The 18,007-nt window shown below is 40.1% G+C and overlaps 3 protein-coding genes across 6 annotated transcripts; 2 read left to right on the forward strand and 1 right to left on the reverse strand.

Moving 5' to 3' along the window:
• Positions 1-633: 633 nt before the first annotated feature.
• Positions 634-3,430, reverse strand: LOC125585316 (RNA polymerase II-associated protein 3-like). 3 transcript variants are annotated; one of them, XM_048754140.1, is made up of 13 exons: positions 3,329-3,430; positions 3,141-3,239; positions 2,939-3,055; positions 2,715-2,839; positions 2,504-2,625; positions 2,342-2,424; positions 2,084-2,263; positions 1,835-1,972; positions 1,562-1,744; positions 1,387-1,481; positions 1,209-1,306; positions 1,036-1,097; positions 634-944 (listed from the first exon to the last, which is right to left on the reverse strand). In XM_048754140.1, the coding sequence occupies exons 1-13, from the start codon at positions 3,368-3,370 to the stop codon at positions 936-938; spliced, it is 1,353 nt and encodes a 450-aa protein (XP_048610097.1). In that variant the 5' UTR covers positions 3,371-3,430; the 3' UTR covers positions 634-935. The 3 variants fall into 3 exon arrangements, with proteins under 3 accessions (XP_048610097.1, XP_048610095.1, XP_048610096.1); XM_048754138.1 differs by having other exon boundaries at positions 634-1,097; XM_048754139.1 differs by having other exon boundaries at positions 634-1,097; positions 3,141-3,209; positions 3,329-3,411.
• A 108-nt stretch (positions 3,431-3,538) lies between these two features.
• On the forward strand, positions 3,539-5,625 carry LOC106390228 (proteasome subunit beta type-4-like). Its single transcript, XM_048754141.1, has 7 exons — positions 3,539-3,658; positions 3,788-3,852; positions 3,937-4,013; positions 4,623-4,752; positions 4,830-4,989; positions 5,071-5,256; positions 5,348-5,625. The coding sequence occupies exons 1-7, from the start codon at positions 3,653-3,655 to the stop codon at positions 5,459-5,461; spliced, it is 738 nt and encodes a 245-aa protein (XP_048610098.1). The 5' UTR covers positions 3,539-3,652; the 3' UTR covers positions 5,462-5,625.
• Positions 5,626-9,031: 3,406 nt separating this feature from the next.
• On the forward strand, positions 9,032-10,542 carry LOC106395439 (CASP-like protein 4C1). 2 transcript variants are annotated; one of them, XR_007322585.1, is made up of 3 exons: positions 9,032-10,007; positions 10,101-10,241; positions 10,372-10,542. XR_007322585.1 is itself a non-coding variant. In XM_048754944.1 (2 exons), the coding sequence occupies exons 1-2, from the start codon at positions 9,808-9,810 to the stop codon at positions 10,198-10,200; spliced, it is 300 nt and encodes a 99-aa protein (XP_048610901.1). In that variant the 5' UTR covers positions 9,041-9,807; the 3' UTR covers positions 10,201-10,360. The 2 variants fall into 2 exon arrangements, 1 of the variants encoding a protein (XP_048610901.1); XM_048754944.1 differs by lacking the exon at positions 10,372-10,542 and having other exon boundaries at positions 9,041-10,007; positions 10,101-10,360.
• Positions 10,543-18,007: the final 7,465 nt, after the last annotated feature.

The raw sequence follows: 18,007 nt of genomic DNA on the forward strand, positions 1-18,007 counted from the left end.
GTAATGATTGATTGATGCAGAAACTGAAAAATGTAAAAAGAGCGAAACTCCAACGCTTTATTGAGAAAACTATCAGCAAACTAAAATTACAGGTATATTATAGTATTTACTAACTTTTTTTATCCTAATAAATGATCATATTTTGCATGGTTTCCATGACACTGATATACGACAACTTCTTAGATTTGTTGAAAGGCCATTTGAATAGGAAGTATATATTTCTTGGTTTTTTTACTAGAAATGTTGAGAAAAAAATGAGAGCAGATTATAATTCATATAACTTTTAAAGTAAAAAACAATCATGTTGATATTGACTTATATAAGTGAGATTTTATATTTCTTGGTTTATCTATTACAGTGAATAGGTAACTAAAATAATAATTTGTTTTGATGTTTTATAGTTATTAAGTTTTGATCAGATAATTTAGAAAACAATGAAATTGACATGGGAGGTAATACTAGTAAGAATATAAGCAAGCTTATCAAGTTGTCCACGTTTAAAACATAAGTAAACTTGAGCCGATAAGAAATTGGTAGACATTTAGTTTCGCTCCATCTGAGCTCTACTGGTGTTTTTTACTCATTTGTAGATTTGTTTGTACCCGTTACTGGTTTGAGTTTATCCCTTATCCATTGAATCAAAAAAGAATTTTTCATTACCCGAAAGTCCATGTAATTTGAATCGGGCAAAGTTTGAGTCAAATGACCCGACCCGAAATGAACATGCATAGTTCAAGCTGCATAAGCAAAACTTCAAAGGGAAACTCTCCTACGTGCAACCATACATTGGATGAAATCAAAACAGAATAGATTTTCTCTGAGATATAGTATAAGACAACATATCCTGGTCTTAATTTTCTACCGGTAAATATATGAGCAAACCAGAGTCGGACCAGACAGCAAGTAAAAACTACTTCAGGACGATTGGAAAATGTTTACTGATCCTGCAAAAAGGTTCACCATGCATGAAGCTAAGAATATCAATCTCGTGCGTTACTGTTTCAGGCAATATCTTGATCTCAGTTTGTCTAAGACCTCTGCATATTCCATTGGAGTTGCTTTATTGCAGAAAACATCCTCCCAAATCTTTCTAAGCTCTGATCAAAAAAGAAATCAGTCAAATCACAACTACACGCCGAGGAAAGCTATTATTTTACACAATCAGATTAATGATCACTGACTTGGCATGAAACTGATTAAGGGCGTACCGTTTTTCTCCGTTGAGGTAAGACACATGACGATCATGTCAAATCTAGGAACCTTTGTTAAGTTGTCAATGTATTTAACAGCCAAATCCATGTCTTCACTGCACCATACAAGAAACCATAAGCATCAGATTTTTTACCGGAGTTTTGGTGAACCAAGCATAACGGTCGGTTTGCTCACTTGAAAAATGAGGCTACACATTTGATTATGTCAAACAAAACAGGAGAAGTTAAAGCGTTCTTGAAAATCTGAGGTAAACAGCTCGGTTTTGTAACCTGATACATTTACAAACCGGATGAGTGGCGCTGTTGTTTAAGGATCGAATAAATAAAAGTTTGTAAGTGGTATTTCAAACCTTTAACAGTTGGTTTTGTAATGCAAGGTCGCCAGAGAAACTCCGCCAAGAGTTCTCAAATTCGTAAGCAGATTTTGGGGCTTGGATGTTTTTAGAAACTTCAGCCATTGCAAGTGACGCTGCATGAGCAGCAAGCTCTTGCACTGATGGTTTTAGTTCCACCTTTCTAGTAACCCGGTTTCCCTATGAAATAACAAGCTTTGCAGCTTCAGATAGGATTCTGTTGTGTACTAAATCAACCTTTATAACCCCACTTAGATTGCATATACTCACCGCTCCAGAGGGATGAGTACCATTTACGTCAGAAGACTTCGCCTCCATTTCATAAGTTTGAACCCTAGGCGTCACTTTCTTGCTGTCTACAGTTTCCGTGATAGCTGGAACTTTCTTGGAACCTTTTTCAGGTTTCTCCTGAATATTCCACAAAAAGAGTTTACAGACAAACTCTCAAAAACTTCCATGAGGGTTACTTAAAAGATAAAACATTTTCGAACTTGAGACATATTTAGCTTTGGTATATACCCCAGGTTGAACACTTTCAATAAGCTTCTTCCCCAAACATTCTATTTTATCCTCGTTTGTTTTTGCCGCCTTCAACTTCATTTCTGTATTTGGCACTTTTGTTTTATTTTCTAAACCGGCTGTCATGAGCATCTCTTTTGCAGTGCTTTGCATTGCTCCAGTGGCTCTTTTAATGATTTCCTACTCAGATAACATAAAGTTAACTTCTGATAAGTGGTAAAGATACAGCAACTGAGTGAGTGTATCACAAAATAGTACTTTCTCGAGCAAAGATTTGATGTGGGCATACTGCTTCTTGAGTTCCTGGCTCTCAGGCTCTAATCTTAAAGCAAACTCAGCATCTGCGATTCAACTTAAAATTTAAAGGAAAAAAAAATGTAATAAAGAAATAGTATGAATCTTAATGGGAGTGTGAGATACCTTCCTTGGCTTCTTTGATCATGCCTAGTTGTTTTCTAGCTGTTGCTCGGCGTGAGTATGCCTTAATGTAACGATCATCTAGATTTAAGGCTTCTGTGCAGTCTACCTCAGCCTCTCGATACCTATTGCAAAGAAACATTTAAATGTTGATTTTGAGATAAGCCATAGCCCGACGACGACGGAAGAGAAGCAAATAAAAAAAAGAACTAGCCTTTTGATTTTGAGATAAGCCATAGCCCGATTTGCAAAAGCCACAGCATTTGGTGATAAAGCAATACTCCGAGAGTAACAATCGATGGCCTCATTGAACTTCTTCTGCTTGAAATATCCATTCCCCTGTAATATTTGAAGGAAGATGAGAGGAATATCAAATATATAGCCATGAGAGGAATATCAAATATATAGCCAATCATAATAAGCTTGATGAATAACTACCTGTTCCTTTTCTGAATTAGCATCGAGCTGACTATCCTCATCCACGAAACTATTTGAGGCATACTTTTTCACAACGTCAAATTGCCCTGAGCCACTCGGTATGAACTTCTCACTGCTCTAAAAAAGTTTCAAAAGCAAGAAATCTCAGAAAGACTTTTTTTTTTAAATGACAGAGTGACTCTGAAGAGAGAAAAGAACGAACTAGCTTGGAAGAAGTAGATGGTTGCTGTTTCATTTTCTTGTCTTTATCCTTCAACGAACGTTCCCAGTCCTGCAAGTCATTAAAAAATCCCTGGAAATCCTGGAAAACAACAATTTTCACAGCCCTGATTTCTTCTACTCAATCGTCAAGTGAACAAATAATTTAGCAACAGAGAGAGACTTAGTAACCTCAGCATGATCGCGGCCGTGTTTGTTCGGTGACCTAGCCATTATTACTCTGATTCTCCGGCGAGAGGATTATTCTGGAACAAGACTTACTTTCTTTTTAAAATTTAACTTAAACCCAACTTATTGAACTTGGGCCTTATTATTATTGGGCTTATTTTAAGCGGTATCGGGTTTACAACTGGGTTAAACCGGTCAATTAGCGGGTCAGACCCGAATCAGTTTGTTCTTGAGGAAAAGGAAATTGCAGAAGTGAGGTAAACCAAAATCAAAAGCTTTCAGATCTTGAAGAACCTAACCTCTCTCGCTTCGCTTTCTACGAAAAACATGACTGTAAGTCTCACCGATCCTAAATCTTCAACGTTCTTTAATGTAATTGCTTCTGATTCGTATGGGTTTTTTTTTTCTCCTCGATTAACGGTGATTTTCTTCTCCGATTTTGGCTTTTTCTTTTTCTCTCAGTTTACTATTCCGATTGACAATGGAGATTCCGTGAAGAACGCAGAAGCTGATTCACAAAGAACACTGTAAAATACTTTCTCGTTTTTCTGTAAGGTTAGAACATGTAGGATTGGGCTTTAGGGTTTTGTGTTTTACTTTTTTTGTGTTAGGTACCCATATGTTACTGGCACTTCGATTGTTGCTATCAAGTACAAAGATGGGGTTTTGATGGCTTCCGACATGGGAGGTATGTTTCCTTTCCTCATTGTTGCATATCACTGTCTTTTTGCCTCTCTTCTCTTGGTGTCTTTATTTAGTTAAAAGCTGTTTCTTTTGGATGAATCTGCTTTGTGGTGATTGTATGAATTCTTAATGAAGTTCAGAAGCTTGTTTGTAGTATGATTAGTATGTTCATGACTTCTTGTTATTCGTGTTTGTAGTATGATTAGTTTTTTCTTTTTTGTTACAGTTCTTCAGCGGTTACTTTATTTTCCTAACTCCTTGCAAGATTTATGTATGATAGTGATAGTGAAGATGGTACATTTATGGTCAAGATAGATTTTTTTTCTCTCAAGTGGGTTTGAGATGCGTCATGGAGTAATGTTTTAACCTTGATATGCAGAAAAGGTGTTTTCTTTAATGGTTATTTCGCTATTTGGTAGATAAGAAAAATGTATTTTGCGTAAAACATATAGGCATGCAATTGCTTCCTTGTTTCAGTAAACATCTCGTTTTTGTTTTGAGTGGAACTTTCATTATAACCATCAACCGCTGCTTAGCTATATTCACTGCAAGTGCTATGATTTGTCCATAGGCTCATGATATTATGATGATATATCTTTGTGTGAACCGGCAGGTTCATATGGATCCACCTTAAGATACAAGAACATTGAGAGAATGAAGGCTATTGGTAAGCATTCTCTTCTAGGTGCCAGTGGAGAAATCAGCGACTTTCAGGAGATTCTTCGTTATCTTGATGAGCTCGTGTAAGAATCCGCTTGATTCAGCTTCCTTTTTTCTTCTTGTCAACTCTCATGCCTGACGAACCCTTGCCTTTACACAGTTTGAATGATAACATGTGGGATGATGGTAACTCTTTGGGACCAAAAGAGGTCCACAACTATCTAACCCGTGTCATGTACAACCGTCGCAACAAGTTTAACCCTCTGTGGAACACTCTCGTCCTTGGAGGTGTCAAAAATGGGGAAAGTTACCTTGGAATGGTATGCCTCCAAGACTTTCCATTCGCATATAGTAGTCTTATGAATGCGACTATTGATTTAGATATCTTTGATTCTCTCTAGGTGTCAATGATTGGTGTTAGTTTCGAGGACAATCATGTTGCCACCGGATTTGGCAACCATCTTGCTAGGCCAATTCTTCGTGATGAGTGGCATGCGGACCTGAGTTTTGAAGATGGTGTCAAACTCCTTGAGAAATGTATGCGTGTGCTTTTGTACCGTGACAGATCTGCTATTAACAAGCTTCAGGTTTATCATTAATATCAAGTTTTGACCTTTATTAAGTTGTGGTCATTGTTTTGAAATATAATAATGGAAATTGCTTTGAAACCTTATGCAGATAGCGAAGATCACAGAAGAAGGCGTTACGGTTTCTCAGCCATACTCACTTAACACATTCTGGGAATTCAAGGCGTTCCACAACCCGACTGCTGGTGCTGAAGGCTCCTGGTAAGAAGCCTAATCAAACCACATATTGTCTGGAGATCTTTACGTACTCTAGTGGATGTACGAGCAACAATGGTTGTTATTCATGAAATTTCGAAGTTAGATGATTGAAAATTTATGGATATTTCTGAACTTTTTGACAATTGAATCTTAAAAAAAACATTCTTCATATTTTATGTATCAATCATGGGCATTCGCACGTATATTGGATGAGTCTAGTCTAAGCCCTAATTGGCACTTGCATAAAAAATATTGCGGTGTAATGACTAATTTGGTTCTGTTGGATATTTCTGAGAAGAACAAAAAACGACAAACCAGAACTGTGCAACTCCTGATGATTTTCATGTAACATCACGTGAGTCTTCATTGAATGTGGCACATCATATCTAAAATTCTTGATGTCTTTTTCAGCTATATAAACTTTCTGGTATATTTGAAACAAATATTAAAAACTCCATCAAACTAATTTTCTCCAGCATCATTCGGACATTGACCAGTCTTTTTATCTACGAATTCGGCATTGTATGCCTTTCACACTGATGACCCTGCTCATGATGCAAGTGAGATAATTTGACATATCCTGAGTAAATCCTTACAAGTACAGTTTGATGTTATGCATTCTCAATCTTTCTTGGATGAATCTTTTTGAAAACCATCAAGTCCAATACATTTGGACATTTAGAACACGAATAATCATCTTTGGCATGATTGAATTGGTCGTTGGTTCATCGGAAAGAAGGTTAGCCATTTCCAGTGTCTCGGGTGGTCGAACCAACTCGGAAGATCGAACCAGCTCGCTCAGCTTGTCCAAGTGAGTGTCAGTTCTGCTCAGCTCGTCCAGGATAGTGTCAGTCCAGCACACTTGAATATTCAGCTCATCCGAGATAGTGTCAGTCCAGTTCACTTGAGTATTCAGCTATCTGTTGGGGTCAAAATCAGTCACGACGGAATCGATGTCCGAAAGTCCTCAGAAAAACCGAATCTCGTTCAAAACTTCAAAAGCCGAGCAGACGAATAGCAGAAACGGATCGCCCGGCGAGCTCGACCATGACACGAGCCAGCTCGCCCGGCGAGCACAACCGTGTTGCCGGTCGACTCGCCGGCGAGCTCTGCCGCGAGACGAGCCAGCTCGCCCGACGAGCACGACCGTGTCGCCGGTCGACTCGCCGGCGAGCTCGGCCGCGACACGAGCCAGCTCGCCCGGCGAGCACGACCGTGTCGCCGGTCGACTCGCCGGCGAGCTCGGCCGTGACACGAGCCATCTCGCCCGGCGAGCACGACCGTGTTGCCGGTCGGAGCCGGCGAGCTCGACCGTGGCACGGATCAGCTCGCCCGGCGAAGGCGTCCAATTCTCCGTGGGTCATTCTGAACCCGGTCCCATCCCATAACCATGCATCTTCGTCCAAAGTTTCCGTAACTCAGTCTTCGGGTCCTTGGATACGACACCAATATTCTGTCTAAAAAACATCGTCGAAAGTATTCGGGAAGTTGGAAAGGTTATGTCTCTCGAACGGTTTCCTATTCTTCGTAGTAGAGCGGGTTACGGTTAACTTAACACCAACTGCCTCGGCTATGCGAAGAAACATGGTTCCATTGGAAGAACCATTCCTATGCCAACGGCTACTTCGCGAGTAAAATCGTAAAAAACGCTTAAGTCTTGATACGGCCTGAAGAGTGTCCGAATTGCGGACAACGGTTCATCTATGGTCCCAAAAGACTTGAGCCCGAAGATTGGTATGACGGTTTATCTCATCCGCGGGAAGAGATAAATGTCAAATTTCCGAAGATAATCACAAAGAAGAATGAAATATGGAAAAGCCCGTTTCGCGACAAATCCGGCCCAAGAAGAGGTAAACCGACCTAAGGAGGAGTATATAAGGAGGACCTACGACGAAGAGGAAAAGGGAGAGACAGAAGAGCACATCAGAGCAAACTTAATACTTAGAGCAATTTAGGCATTTTTCCGTTTTTACTATCGAGCTGCGACTCGACTAGGTTAGAACTTAGGTGGCTAGACTAGCGAACATACCGACAGCTCTCGTGGCCTAGGATCTTACATGTTGTTCACGCTCAAACGCGAATTCGAAAATAAGACTTCTTTGTTCTCTTTTCTCTCTTTTACGATTTATTACTTTTGAATCTTTCATATTGATTGTGTTGTGCGTGGCCCAGCAGATAACCGGGACCTTCAGGGAAGGCTAGGTTAGCTTGGCTTTCCTCCGATTAAAAAAACTCGACGGTGTGAATTTCGGTTCCCACACTATCTAGCTCAGATATGTAAGTGTTACTTTGATTCAGCTCGACCAGCTCGCCCAAGTAAGTGTCACTTTGATTCAGCTCGCCCAAGTAAGTGTCACTTCGTCCAGCTCCATGATATCTTCAAGGTCAATTGATTGTTGCTTCCTCTCAGTTCCTTCCATAAGGTGTGGCATCCACAAAAATGCATCCACGGGTTCCATCCATAGGGTTGCATCCACGAGGTTCTGCACCCACATAGTTGCATCCACGGGGTTGCATCCACTCACTTAGTCCTTCCTTTTCCAAGTTAGCTTCTGGCTCGACCATGATTGCATTATCCTGGCTCGATCCGAGGCGCATCACTTGGTTTCTTTAATCGGGTATTGCAATGAGAAGAAAAAGATAATCGTTGTGAATGAATATATGGAGAAGGGCTGCACTATCTCCATATAGATTTCGCAAGAGCTATCATCCACCGGGATGGGAAGTTTTCTAACATTCTATTAAATGAAAATTGCATGGAAAAAGTTTCAAGAATTCGGATTGTTTACGATGTCCGGACATTGACCGGACCTTGACCGGACCTTGACCAGGTACATGTGAGTACCACGGTAAAAGGAAGCTTCACTATCTTGATACTTGACCAGATAACAGCTGACTGAAAAATCTGATGCTTACTCTTTTGGTGTAGTGATGCTTAAAGTACTTAGCGGGAGTCATTGATCATCTATTCCAAAAGAAGAGTATCTAAGTTACTATATTGTTGTTTGTACATGAGGGATGAGACCACAGTACTTTTTTATACCCATTGCATACAAAATTATTGATAGACTTTCTAGATATTTATTTTCATACCTATTGCATACGATCTCTTTGGTGTTTTGTCTAAAAAGATTAAACTTCACTTCAATGAGGAAACTAGGTCTATGCATGTAAACCGAAAACCAAAAACCAATCTGGAACCGAACACAAAAATCGAACCCGAAAATCTAAAATACAGTTTATATACATAAAAGTATTAATTATATTTAGTTTTAAAATTATGAAATATTCTAAAAATACTACTTATAAACCTAACTACTTGAAAAAAGTAAATAACTGAATACTTTTTATCGGTATTTAAAAATATCTAAATAATTCGAAAGAACTAAGAATAATTTTATCTGAAATGTTTAAATATATCTGAATTATCCAATATTTCATCTGAAATTTTTTTTTTTCTGATTTTTTGAAATCCGAAAAACCCAAACCGAACCGGAACCGAAGTGGACCCATAATTTTATCAGATACTAGCCAGTTTCTACCATTGTTTCTAAACCGAAACAAAAACTGAAATAGCCCAACAGAAATTCATAAATAACTGAATGGCTCATATGTCTAGAACCGAAAAACAAAAAAAATCCAAAAAAGCAAATCGAAACCGAACTGAAAACTGAAAACTGAACACCCATTCGTAGAGGCAACCAAGGTGGTTTTTAGAATATATATATATATATAGCTACAGTGGTGTAACTTAAGGCATGTATTGGAGGAAGAAGGAGAGAGCAAGGATGTATAGCTACAATTTTGTCAATTAGTGTGAATGGAATGTTAGATATGCAGAGGTCTCAATGAGCAAAGTGTTCACATAAATGATCAAAAGAAAATAAATGAGATAAAAGTTTGATACGAAGAAGACTATCTAATCTTATATTATAATGGGATTGTTTCCTTACTTCTGAGGATTTCCACGTGTGCATCTGTGGTCCCACATTTTTTTTTAATTTGTTATTGAGCTGCCGTTCGTTTGTGAAAAATTGCATCGTCAATGGGTCTTTGACACCTAATATGATTTTTGGCCCAGTATACATCTGCTCGAAACCTGTTTGTCCATGGAATCTAGGGTTTGATTAATTTAGAGAGTACACTCAGAATTTGTGATTCCATGAATCGATTTCTAATTCTCTACCTCTACGTCTCCCATTTTTACTCAATCAATGATGGACCAGGTTCGTTACACCTCCTCCATTCCGCGTTATATATACTCCATCTTTAAACTCACTGCACTTCACATGAGTCAGCGTCTCTTTTCTTCTTCATCACAGTTAACCACAAATCATCTCCTCCTCCACCAACATGCGCAACGGTGAATCTCCAACCTCGCAGGACCTCACTCACTTCCACCAACCGTCGCAGCTCAGAAACTCTCGCTTAATTTCCATAATCCTCCTCCTCCGCCTCGCCTCTTTCTCCTTCTCACTCGCCTCCGCCGTCTTCATGCTCACCAATTTCCAAGGCTCCGGTTCACCTCACTGGTACTACTTCGACGCTTTCAGGTTTGATTTCTCCTTTCATCCGCTACCCAATTTCAAAAAGAGAATCAAACGCAAATTTTGTAACTTAGATCAGAATCCCGTTTTGGTTAACAGATTCATGTTCGTGGCGAACGCGATCGTGGCGTTATATTCGGTGTTCGAAATGGGAAGTTGCGTTTGGGAATTTTTTAAGAGAAACAACGTTATGGCTTGAAGCGTTTCAAGTTTGGTTCGACTGACTTTAGCCATGACCAGGTGTGTGATTAATTAAAAATCTCCTATTTAATTGCAAACATGTTTCAATCATTGCTTCTAATTGCAAACATGATTTTTGAAGTGACTTCGATGATAACAAGTTTTGGTAATTCCTCTTCTCATTTTTCAGGTCATGATCCTTCGTTCGCTAAAGCATCGAAAATATTCGAGCCTAGCTTGGTAAATACCAACGGCGAACCCATAATTTTTTTTTATGTGGGGTTATACACTACAAGAAAACAGCGATATTCTGACGGACATTCCGACGGAAAATGAAATCCTCGGAATATACCGAGGAATTTCCGAGGAAATTCAGAGGAAACACAAAATTGGGTTTCCTCGGAATTTCCTCGGAATATACCGACGGAATTCCGAGGAAACTACAGTCCGTCGGAATATTCCGAGGAAATTCCGAGGAAAACTGTGTTCCTCGGAAAAAACCGATGAATTCCGAGGAAATATTATAGCCGTTGGAGAGCCGTTGGGGGATTTTACAAAATTCCGAGGAAATTCCGACAAACTAGTTTTGTCCGTCGGAATTCCGTCGGAATTTCCTCGGTATGTCGGCAGGATTTAAACTATAAATACAAGCACTCCTCTTCCTCTTCATTCACTTCATATCTTCATCCTCCCTCTTACTCTATTTACACACGAATTTGATTCATAAAAAATATGTCTTCTTCAAATTATTTTCGTTCTTGGATCGATCGACCTCATTTGGATCCGAACACGAGATTGCTTACGGAAGAATACCAACGAGGTATAACTGAATTCATGGGGTTAGTTCACCGACAACCGGAAGCAAAAACAGGTATGTTAAGATGTCCTTGCTCTAATTGTAAAAATAGAAAGGTTATTAAAGAGTGGGATGTTTGGACTCATCTATATTTGAGTGGGTTTACACGAAGTTACAAAATTTGGTATCATCATGGGGAAACTGATTATGAACATGGTAGTACTAGTGAACCTCAGCCAGCGGTTAGATTAGAAGAACCAATTAGAACGGATGTAGATTATGGTGTAGGTACTGAGCAGATGGTAAATGATCATTTTAGAGGGGAAGATTTACCCAATGCAGAAGCTAGGAGATTTTATGATATGTTGGATGCTGGAAAGCAACCATTGTACGAAGGTTGCAGAGATGGTCATTCAGCTTTATCATCTGCTACAAGATTGATGGGCATTAAAACAGATTATAATTTGGCTGAAGACTGTGTGGATGCGATTGCTGATTTTGTAAAAGGTATTCTACCCGAGGATAATGTAGCTCCTGGTTCATACTACGAGGTTCAGAAACTCGTAGCTGGTCTTGGTTTATCGTATCAGGTAATAGATGTATGCAGCGACAACTGCATGATTTATTGGAGGGCGGATGAACAGCGGGTTACATGCAAATTTTGTGGAAAGCCTCGTTATAAAGATACGAGTGGAAGAGTTCCAGTGCCATATAAAAGGATGTGGTATTTACCTTTGACGGAAAGGTTGCAGAGGTTGTATCTGTCTGAACGCACAGCGCAACCAATGAGATGGCATGCGGAGCACTCAACAGATGGTGAGATCAGACATCCTTCAGATGCAAAAGCGTGGAAGCATTTCCAATCAAAGTATCCCGACTTTGCGTATGAGAGAAGAAATGTCTACCTTGGATTATGTACTGATGGTTTCAGTCCGTTTGGCAAGAGTGGAAGACAGTATTCTCTATGGCCCGTCATTCTTACACCATACAACCTCCCCCCAAACTTGTGCTTGCGACGAGAGTTTTTGTTTCTCTCGATTCTCGTTCCCGGACCAGAGCATCCTAAGAGATCACTTGATGTGTTTCTTCAGCCACTAATATATGAGTTGCAACAACTATGGGCTCAAGGTGCTGAAACATACGATGTTTCGTGTAAAGAAAACTTTCAAATGCGGGCAGTACTAATGTGGACAATAAGTGATTTTCCAGCATATGGTATGTTGTCTGGATGGACAACGCATGGAAGGCTATCATGTCCATATTGTCAAGATAACACTGATGCTTTCCAACTAAAGCACGGAAGGAAAACGTGTTGGTTTGACTGTCACAGGAGATTCCTACCACCTGATCATCCATATCGTAGGAGTAGGAATTTGTTTACGAAGAACAAGAGGGTGTTTGACAGTCCACCTCCGGAAATTTGTGGGAAAGATTTGAAGATACAACTAAGAGATTTTGGTGCAGAAAGGACGCCAGAAGTCGGTGGACATGAGCGTTTTCCGGTAGATGCTGTTGGAGAACTACATAACTGGCACAAAAAAAGTATTTTCTGGGATCTGCCATACTGGGAGGATCATCTGCTAAGGCATAATTTAGATGTCATGCATATTGAGAAGAACTTTTTTGACAATCTCATGAACACGATCCTTAATGTTCAAGGTAAAACAAAGGATAATTTGAAGTCAAGACTGGATTTAGTCGATATATGTGCTCGTTCAGAACTTCATGTTGATGAGAATGGTAGGGCTCCTTTTCCCATATACCGACTTGATGCAGCGGGAAAAGATGCGTTCTTTGATTGGATTTCAAACGATGTGGAATTTCCAGACGGTTACGCATCAAATTTGCGTAACTGTATCGACAGAAAGGAAGGAAAGTTTACTGGCTTGAAAAGCCACGATTGCCATGTAATGATGCAGCGCCTCCTTCCGTTCGCCTTCAAGGAACTATTACCACGAAATGTTCATGAAGCAATTGCAGGGATAAGTGGTTTCTTCCGCGATTTATGCACGAGATCAGTGACTCTTGAAGGTATTGAAAATTTGAAGACTAACATAGCCGTGATTCAGTGCAACCTTGAGAAGATATTTCCTCCCTCATTTTTTGATGTTATGGAGCATCTTGTTATTCACCTGGCAAGAGAATTGGAACTTGGTGGTCCTGTGCAGTATAGATGGATGTATCTGTATGAGCGGTATATGTTCCATTTGAAGAAGATGGTGAAAAATTTAAGTAGGGTGGAAGGTTCTATAGTCGCACAGATGATCAATGAAGAAACTTCAAACTTTGCCGAGTACTACTTTCCAGCAGAAGTTCAGACCAAAAACAGAAGACCTGCTCGGCATGATGATAGAGGCGAACGGGCAACATATCATGTTACGGTTCCAGACATTTTCACAGACGTTGGACGACTTAGCGGAAAACCAAAGGACCGTCGACTTACTGAGCAGGAGCGCAGTCATTTGCAAACATATTTGCTCACCAACTGCGAAGACGTTCTTCAATATGAGAGGTAAATAAATGAGCTTACAAATTTTTATTTTAACAAGTTGAAATTTAAATCTTAATTAATTACATTATTGTCATCATATACAGGATTTTCATGGCAGAAAAGCGGTTCGAGTATAGATACGCCACAGAGGACGAACTAGAAGAAATGAAGCAGAGAGAATTTACTGGATGGATGTTTACTTATGTGAGTGCTTTAAACAAATTAAAATATATTTTATCACATATTTATACTAATTCACATTTATTGATATAATATATATATATATGTGCTATTAATAGGTGTCTGCTGGTTTGGCCAGAGGTGAAACATTTGACGATTGGATACGTGAGATGGTCGTTGGACCAAACTTTGTTGTGAAGTCATATCCGAGATTTTGTACTCGAGGATATGCATTCACAACTCAGAAGAGGAGACGTTCGAGTACGACTTATGATGCTGGCGTTTGTTCTGCATCAGGAGATGATGTATACTACGGACACATACATGAGATTTTGGAAATCAAGTATTTGGGCATGGTTGGATTGCGCTGTACTGTTTTCTATTGTGATTGGCACGACAACACCCCAGATCGAGGTGTGAGAACAGATGCATTTGGTGTTACATCAGTAAATTCGAGGCGAAAGCTGCAATATTATGATCCTTTCATTCTTGCTTCCCAGGCCGATCAGGTAATTAAATGTTAATTATTCAGAATGATTCATCATCATGTGTATTAATTTATAATTTTTCTAAATGTTACAGGTTTGTTATATCAAGTACCCCCGGGTAAGGAACAGAGATGATCCATGGGTTACTGTTACAAGACTCAACCCGAGAGGCCGAGTTCAGGGAAGTTCTGAGCTGGAAGACCCACTACAACCAAGCACATCCGGCAACTGTAGTGCAGCAGAAGATTTAGCTGGAGTTGGCCTTGTAGTCGATTTAACCGACTTTGGAGAGGAAGCCGTCGTTCACGTAGAGGATGAACCAGTGATTGGAGAGTTTCACCAAGATCCAGATTCAGATTCATCTGGTGATGATGACTCGGAAACAGACTACCATTGAACTTATTTTTTTTTTTTTTAAGAAATACCGAGGAAATTCCGAGGAACACTTGATATAACCTCTTTCCTCGGATAATAGTTATTTGGTTTATCTAGCAAGGCAAAGCTGAATACGAATTAAAAGCTACACAAAACACAACCAAATAAAACAAAGAAACCATGTAAAAGAAATACGAACTCATAATTAAGAAACCTAAAAAAAAACTCAGTTCAAAATTAACAGAAAATAAGACCATAAAACGTTAGAATAGAAAAGAAAATAAAATAGCCGGTGATAGCTCCTACTCCTCGTCTCCTGCTCCAGATGTTCCTGCATCGTTGGGTCTCTTGGACCTCTTTCTTACCCTGTGTGTACCACTCGAACCCGAACCAGAGCTGGATGGAGAGTTGTCCCGATGAACTACATCATCCTTTTGGCAACGACACGGCCTGATACGTGAAATGGCAGCCCAGATCTTGTGTAGCATGTCGTTGTTTGTCTTTATGCTCTGATCTCTCCAATGTTGTTGCTGGCGCGAAGTGGCGTTCGGTGGAAGCTCTTGCAGCTTGTACTGGCTGGAGTCTGATGGGAGTAGCTGATGGGGTTGTGAATCATCTGGAATGGCTTGTGCAGCCTCATCTTGTCCTTCTTCATCAACCACGCCCTTGCCTTTGGTCTGATATTTTGGCGTGAAGAAGGATGGCTTGTCTACTAGTGCGGTAGCAGGGGGTAGGAACTCAACTGCAGCCTCTGAAAGTAGAGCAGTCAGGCCGATCTGAGGCAGGTGGCAGTAGAGTGTTTTCTTCGCTCGGTCCTGGAATACGTAGACGTAAGGACCATCCCGATCGATCCTCGAGTGGGGACCAGCTATGAACTCCTTACTTACTAGAGAAATGACATCCAGGTAGTTCCAAGCAATGTTGTTCGATCTGTCCAGTGCTACCTGCTGGTTCTCGCAGTCTACACCCACATGTCTAAGGATCCGAGTAATCACTGCACCAAATCCACATGCATTGCTCTTGGATTTGGTTACTTTCCCCTTGTATCCTGCTAAGTTTGCGGCCAGCACCGCTCCCATGTTGAAGGCAGTAGCAGGTGGGAATGTAGAGTTTCCAAATGCCGGTAGCAAATGCCTCACACCTTGGTACAGGAGGCACAACTCCCATTGCGTGACTGATGCGGCTGTGGTTGTCCCGTATAGCAATGAGCCAATGAGGCGTGTCGCATATCTCAGTACTGGGCTCCGGATAAGTGACTCCTTTGCCTGAGAAGATCTATAAACCCCTGTGCCAATCGTTTCCCAGAAGTTCAACAGCTCTGAAGTCCAATAAAGACCATATGTCCTCTCCCCCGCACTCAATCCAAATAGTCCGCAGAGGTCTGTGAAAGATACCTCATAGTATACTTTCTGCACTACGAATGCCAGAAAACCTTCCTGATGGCTATCATCGGGACGGGTGACGTATGCGGATGCTATGAACTGGCGTACCAACTCCGGATAAGTGGGTTCCTTGAGGTTGCATAGTTGGCCTAGACCCATGTTCTGGAACAGTCCTTCAATGTCTGCTTTGATTCCCAATATTGTCATCGTCTCAGGACATGCTAGTTGTGTAGCCGGAACGGCTACCTTCTTCATGTTGTTGTAGTGGGTGGTATCAGACTTATCCCACTTCTTTGGCCTTTGCTTCTCCAGCTGTGACGAACCCTCTTCTTGTGTGTTTTTCTTTGCTGATGTTTTCGTGCGCTTCATTCTCTACAAAATAGAATCATTGCTCTCAACATGGTTATAATCAATTAAGAACTCAAAGCAACATGAAAATGAAAAGCGAAATCGAGTTGTGATAAAAAAAAACGAAATTGAAAAAAATTCTCTATCCCTAAATCATCTCAAATCATGTTCCAAACTCGTTGATCACAGACAATTGTGTTCTATTCCATGTTTAAACATCTGTTTCATGCATATTTGATCAAGGAATCAACACGGAAATAAGAAATTCACAAAACCCAAAAAATTGCTCAAGAACACGATTTCAGAATGTGGAGATTCGCGGAGTATACCTGTCTTAGGGTGAAGACGAGTGTAGGAATCAGGTAGAGCTCGAAAAATCAAGTGGAATAGAGCCCAAAATTGTTCAAATCGGATGATTATAGAGAGAGAAAGGGGGGCGAATTATAGGGGAAATCGGAGGGGATGAGAGTTCTAAGGTTTAGATCCAAAAAAGGTCGGGTTTTGCCTTATAATTCTGTTTTCCGAACACGCATCGATCGATGTGTTTTTTTCTATAACGCATCGATCGATCACATTCTTACGGCCCGGGCCATCTTGGTAATCGATCGATGCGTTTTTGTTCTATAACGCATCGATCGATGCGTTTTTAAAAAAACATACAAGATTTTCCGAGGAAATTCCGAGGAACAATTCAGATTGTTGATAGATCGATGGGATACTCTCATCGATCGATCACAATCTTACGGCCCGGGCCATCTTAGTAATCGATCGATTTGTTTTTGTTCAAAAACGCATCGATCGATGCGTTTTTTTTTAAAAAATTACGTTTTGAAACCCCAAACACTAGTTCGTCGGAATTTCCTCGGAATATTCCGAGGAAATTTCGAGGAAATTTCGAGGAAGAAGAGGGTTTCCTCGGAGTTCCCTCGGAATAATCCGAGGAAATTCCGAGGAAATAGGGTTTTTAAACCGAAAACAACGTTTTGCCGTTTGAATAACACCTATATAACCCTTATTAAGTGTCTTACGTTCATTATGAAGTCAAAAATTTGTTCCTTACCGTATAATTAACACTTTTCCGATTGTATGAACGAAATCTCGCAACATAAGAGAAACACTTATACCTTTTAATGAACGGTAAAGGGAATACTTTCAATTAGTTTTGAAATTTGTTATTTCATGGTTTATGCTCATGTATACAAAGAATCCTCAATGGTATGCATTACAATTGTATAAGAAATGAAATACGGCAAAAAAAATTGATGTTTTGAAACCCCAAACACTAGTTCCTCGGTATTTCCTCGGAATATTCCGAGGAAATTCCGACGGATATTTTACTATCTGTCGGAATTTCCTCGGAATATTTTCATTTTACCGGGCAAATATTTCGCGAAAATTGAAATTAGAATTCCGACGGAATTCCGACGGATAATGTCCGTCGGACCCTAGGTTTTATAACCACGAGCCCCTTCTTCTTCCCCATTTCTCTCTTCTTCCTCTGCGCGACTCCTCTCTTTCTCTCCGGCGATTTCCCCCTGAAATCCGACGATATCTCCGGCGATCTCCCTCTTCTCTTACACAAATCATGTAAGGACCCTATCCCACTCTCTTAGGTTCTATTTGTTAGGTTTTTGTGTAGTTTTGATAGATTTTTGTTAGGGTGATTGGTTAGGATTGTGATTTGGTTGTATAATAGGTTTAGAATTGTGATTTGGTTGAATAATTTGTTTTGTTGAATTGATTTAGAATTTTTTTATAATTTTTTT

Source organism: Brassica napus, chromosome C4 (assembly GCF_020379485.1).
Source record: "Brassica napus cultivar Da-Ae chromosome C4, Da-Ae, whole genome shotgun sequence".
In the NCBI taxonomy this organism is placed as follows: domain Eukaryota; kingdom Viridiplantae; phylum Streptophyta; class Magnoliopsida; order Brassicales; family Brassicaceae; genus Brassica; species Brassica napus.

What these genes read in the sequence shown, in the direction of transcription:
- LOC125585316 (XM_048754138.1), bottom strand. Translation starts at nt 3,370, where the DNA reads ATGGCTAGGTCACCGAACAAACACGGCCGCGATCATGCTGAG. An exon ending in CATCTACTTCTTCCAAGCTA is followed by an intron (nt 3,056 to 3,140) that starts GTTCGTTCTTTT and finishes AAACTTTTTTAG; the next exon opens with AGCAGTGAGAAGTTCATACC. An exon ending in TACAAAACCAACTGTTAAAG is followed by an intron (nt 1,482 to 1,561) that starts GTTTGAAATACC and finishes TAAATGTATCAG; the next exon opens with GTTACAAAACCGAGCTGTTT.
- LOC106390228 (XM_048754141.1), top strand. An exon ending in GCTGATTCACAAAGAACACT is followed by an intron (nt 3,853 to 3,936) that starts GTAAAATACTTT and finishes TTTTTGTGTTAG; the next exon opens with GTACCCATATGTTACTGGCA. An exon ending in CGTTATCTTGATGAGCTCGT is followed by an intron (nt 4,753 to 4,829) that starts GTAAGAATCCGC and finishes GCCTTTACACAG; the next exon opens with TTTGAATGATAACATGTGGG.
- LOC106395439 (XM_048754944.1), top strand. Translation starts at nt 9,808, where the DNA reads ATGCGCAACGGTGAATCTCCAACCTCGCAGGACCTCACTCACTTCCAC. An exon ending in TACTACTTCGACGCTTTCAG is followed by an intron (nt 10,008 to 10,100) that starts GTTTGATTTCTC and finishes TTTGGTTAACAG; the next exon opens with ATTCATGTTCGTGGCGAACG.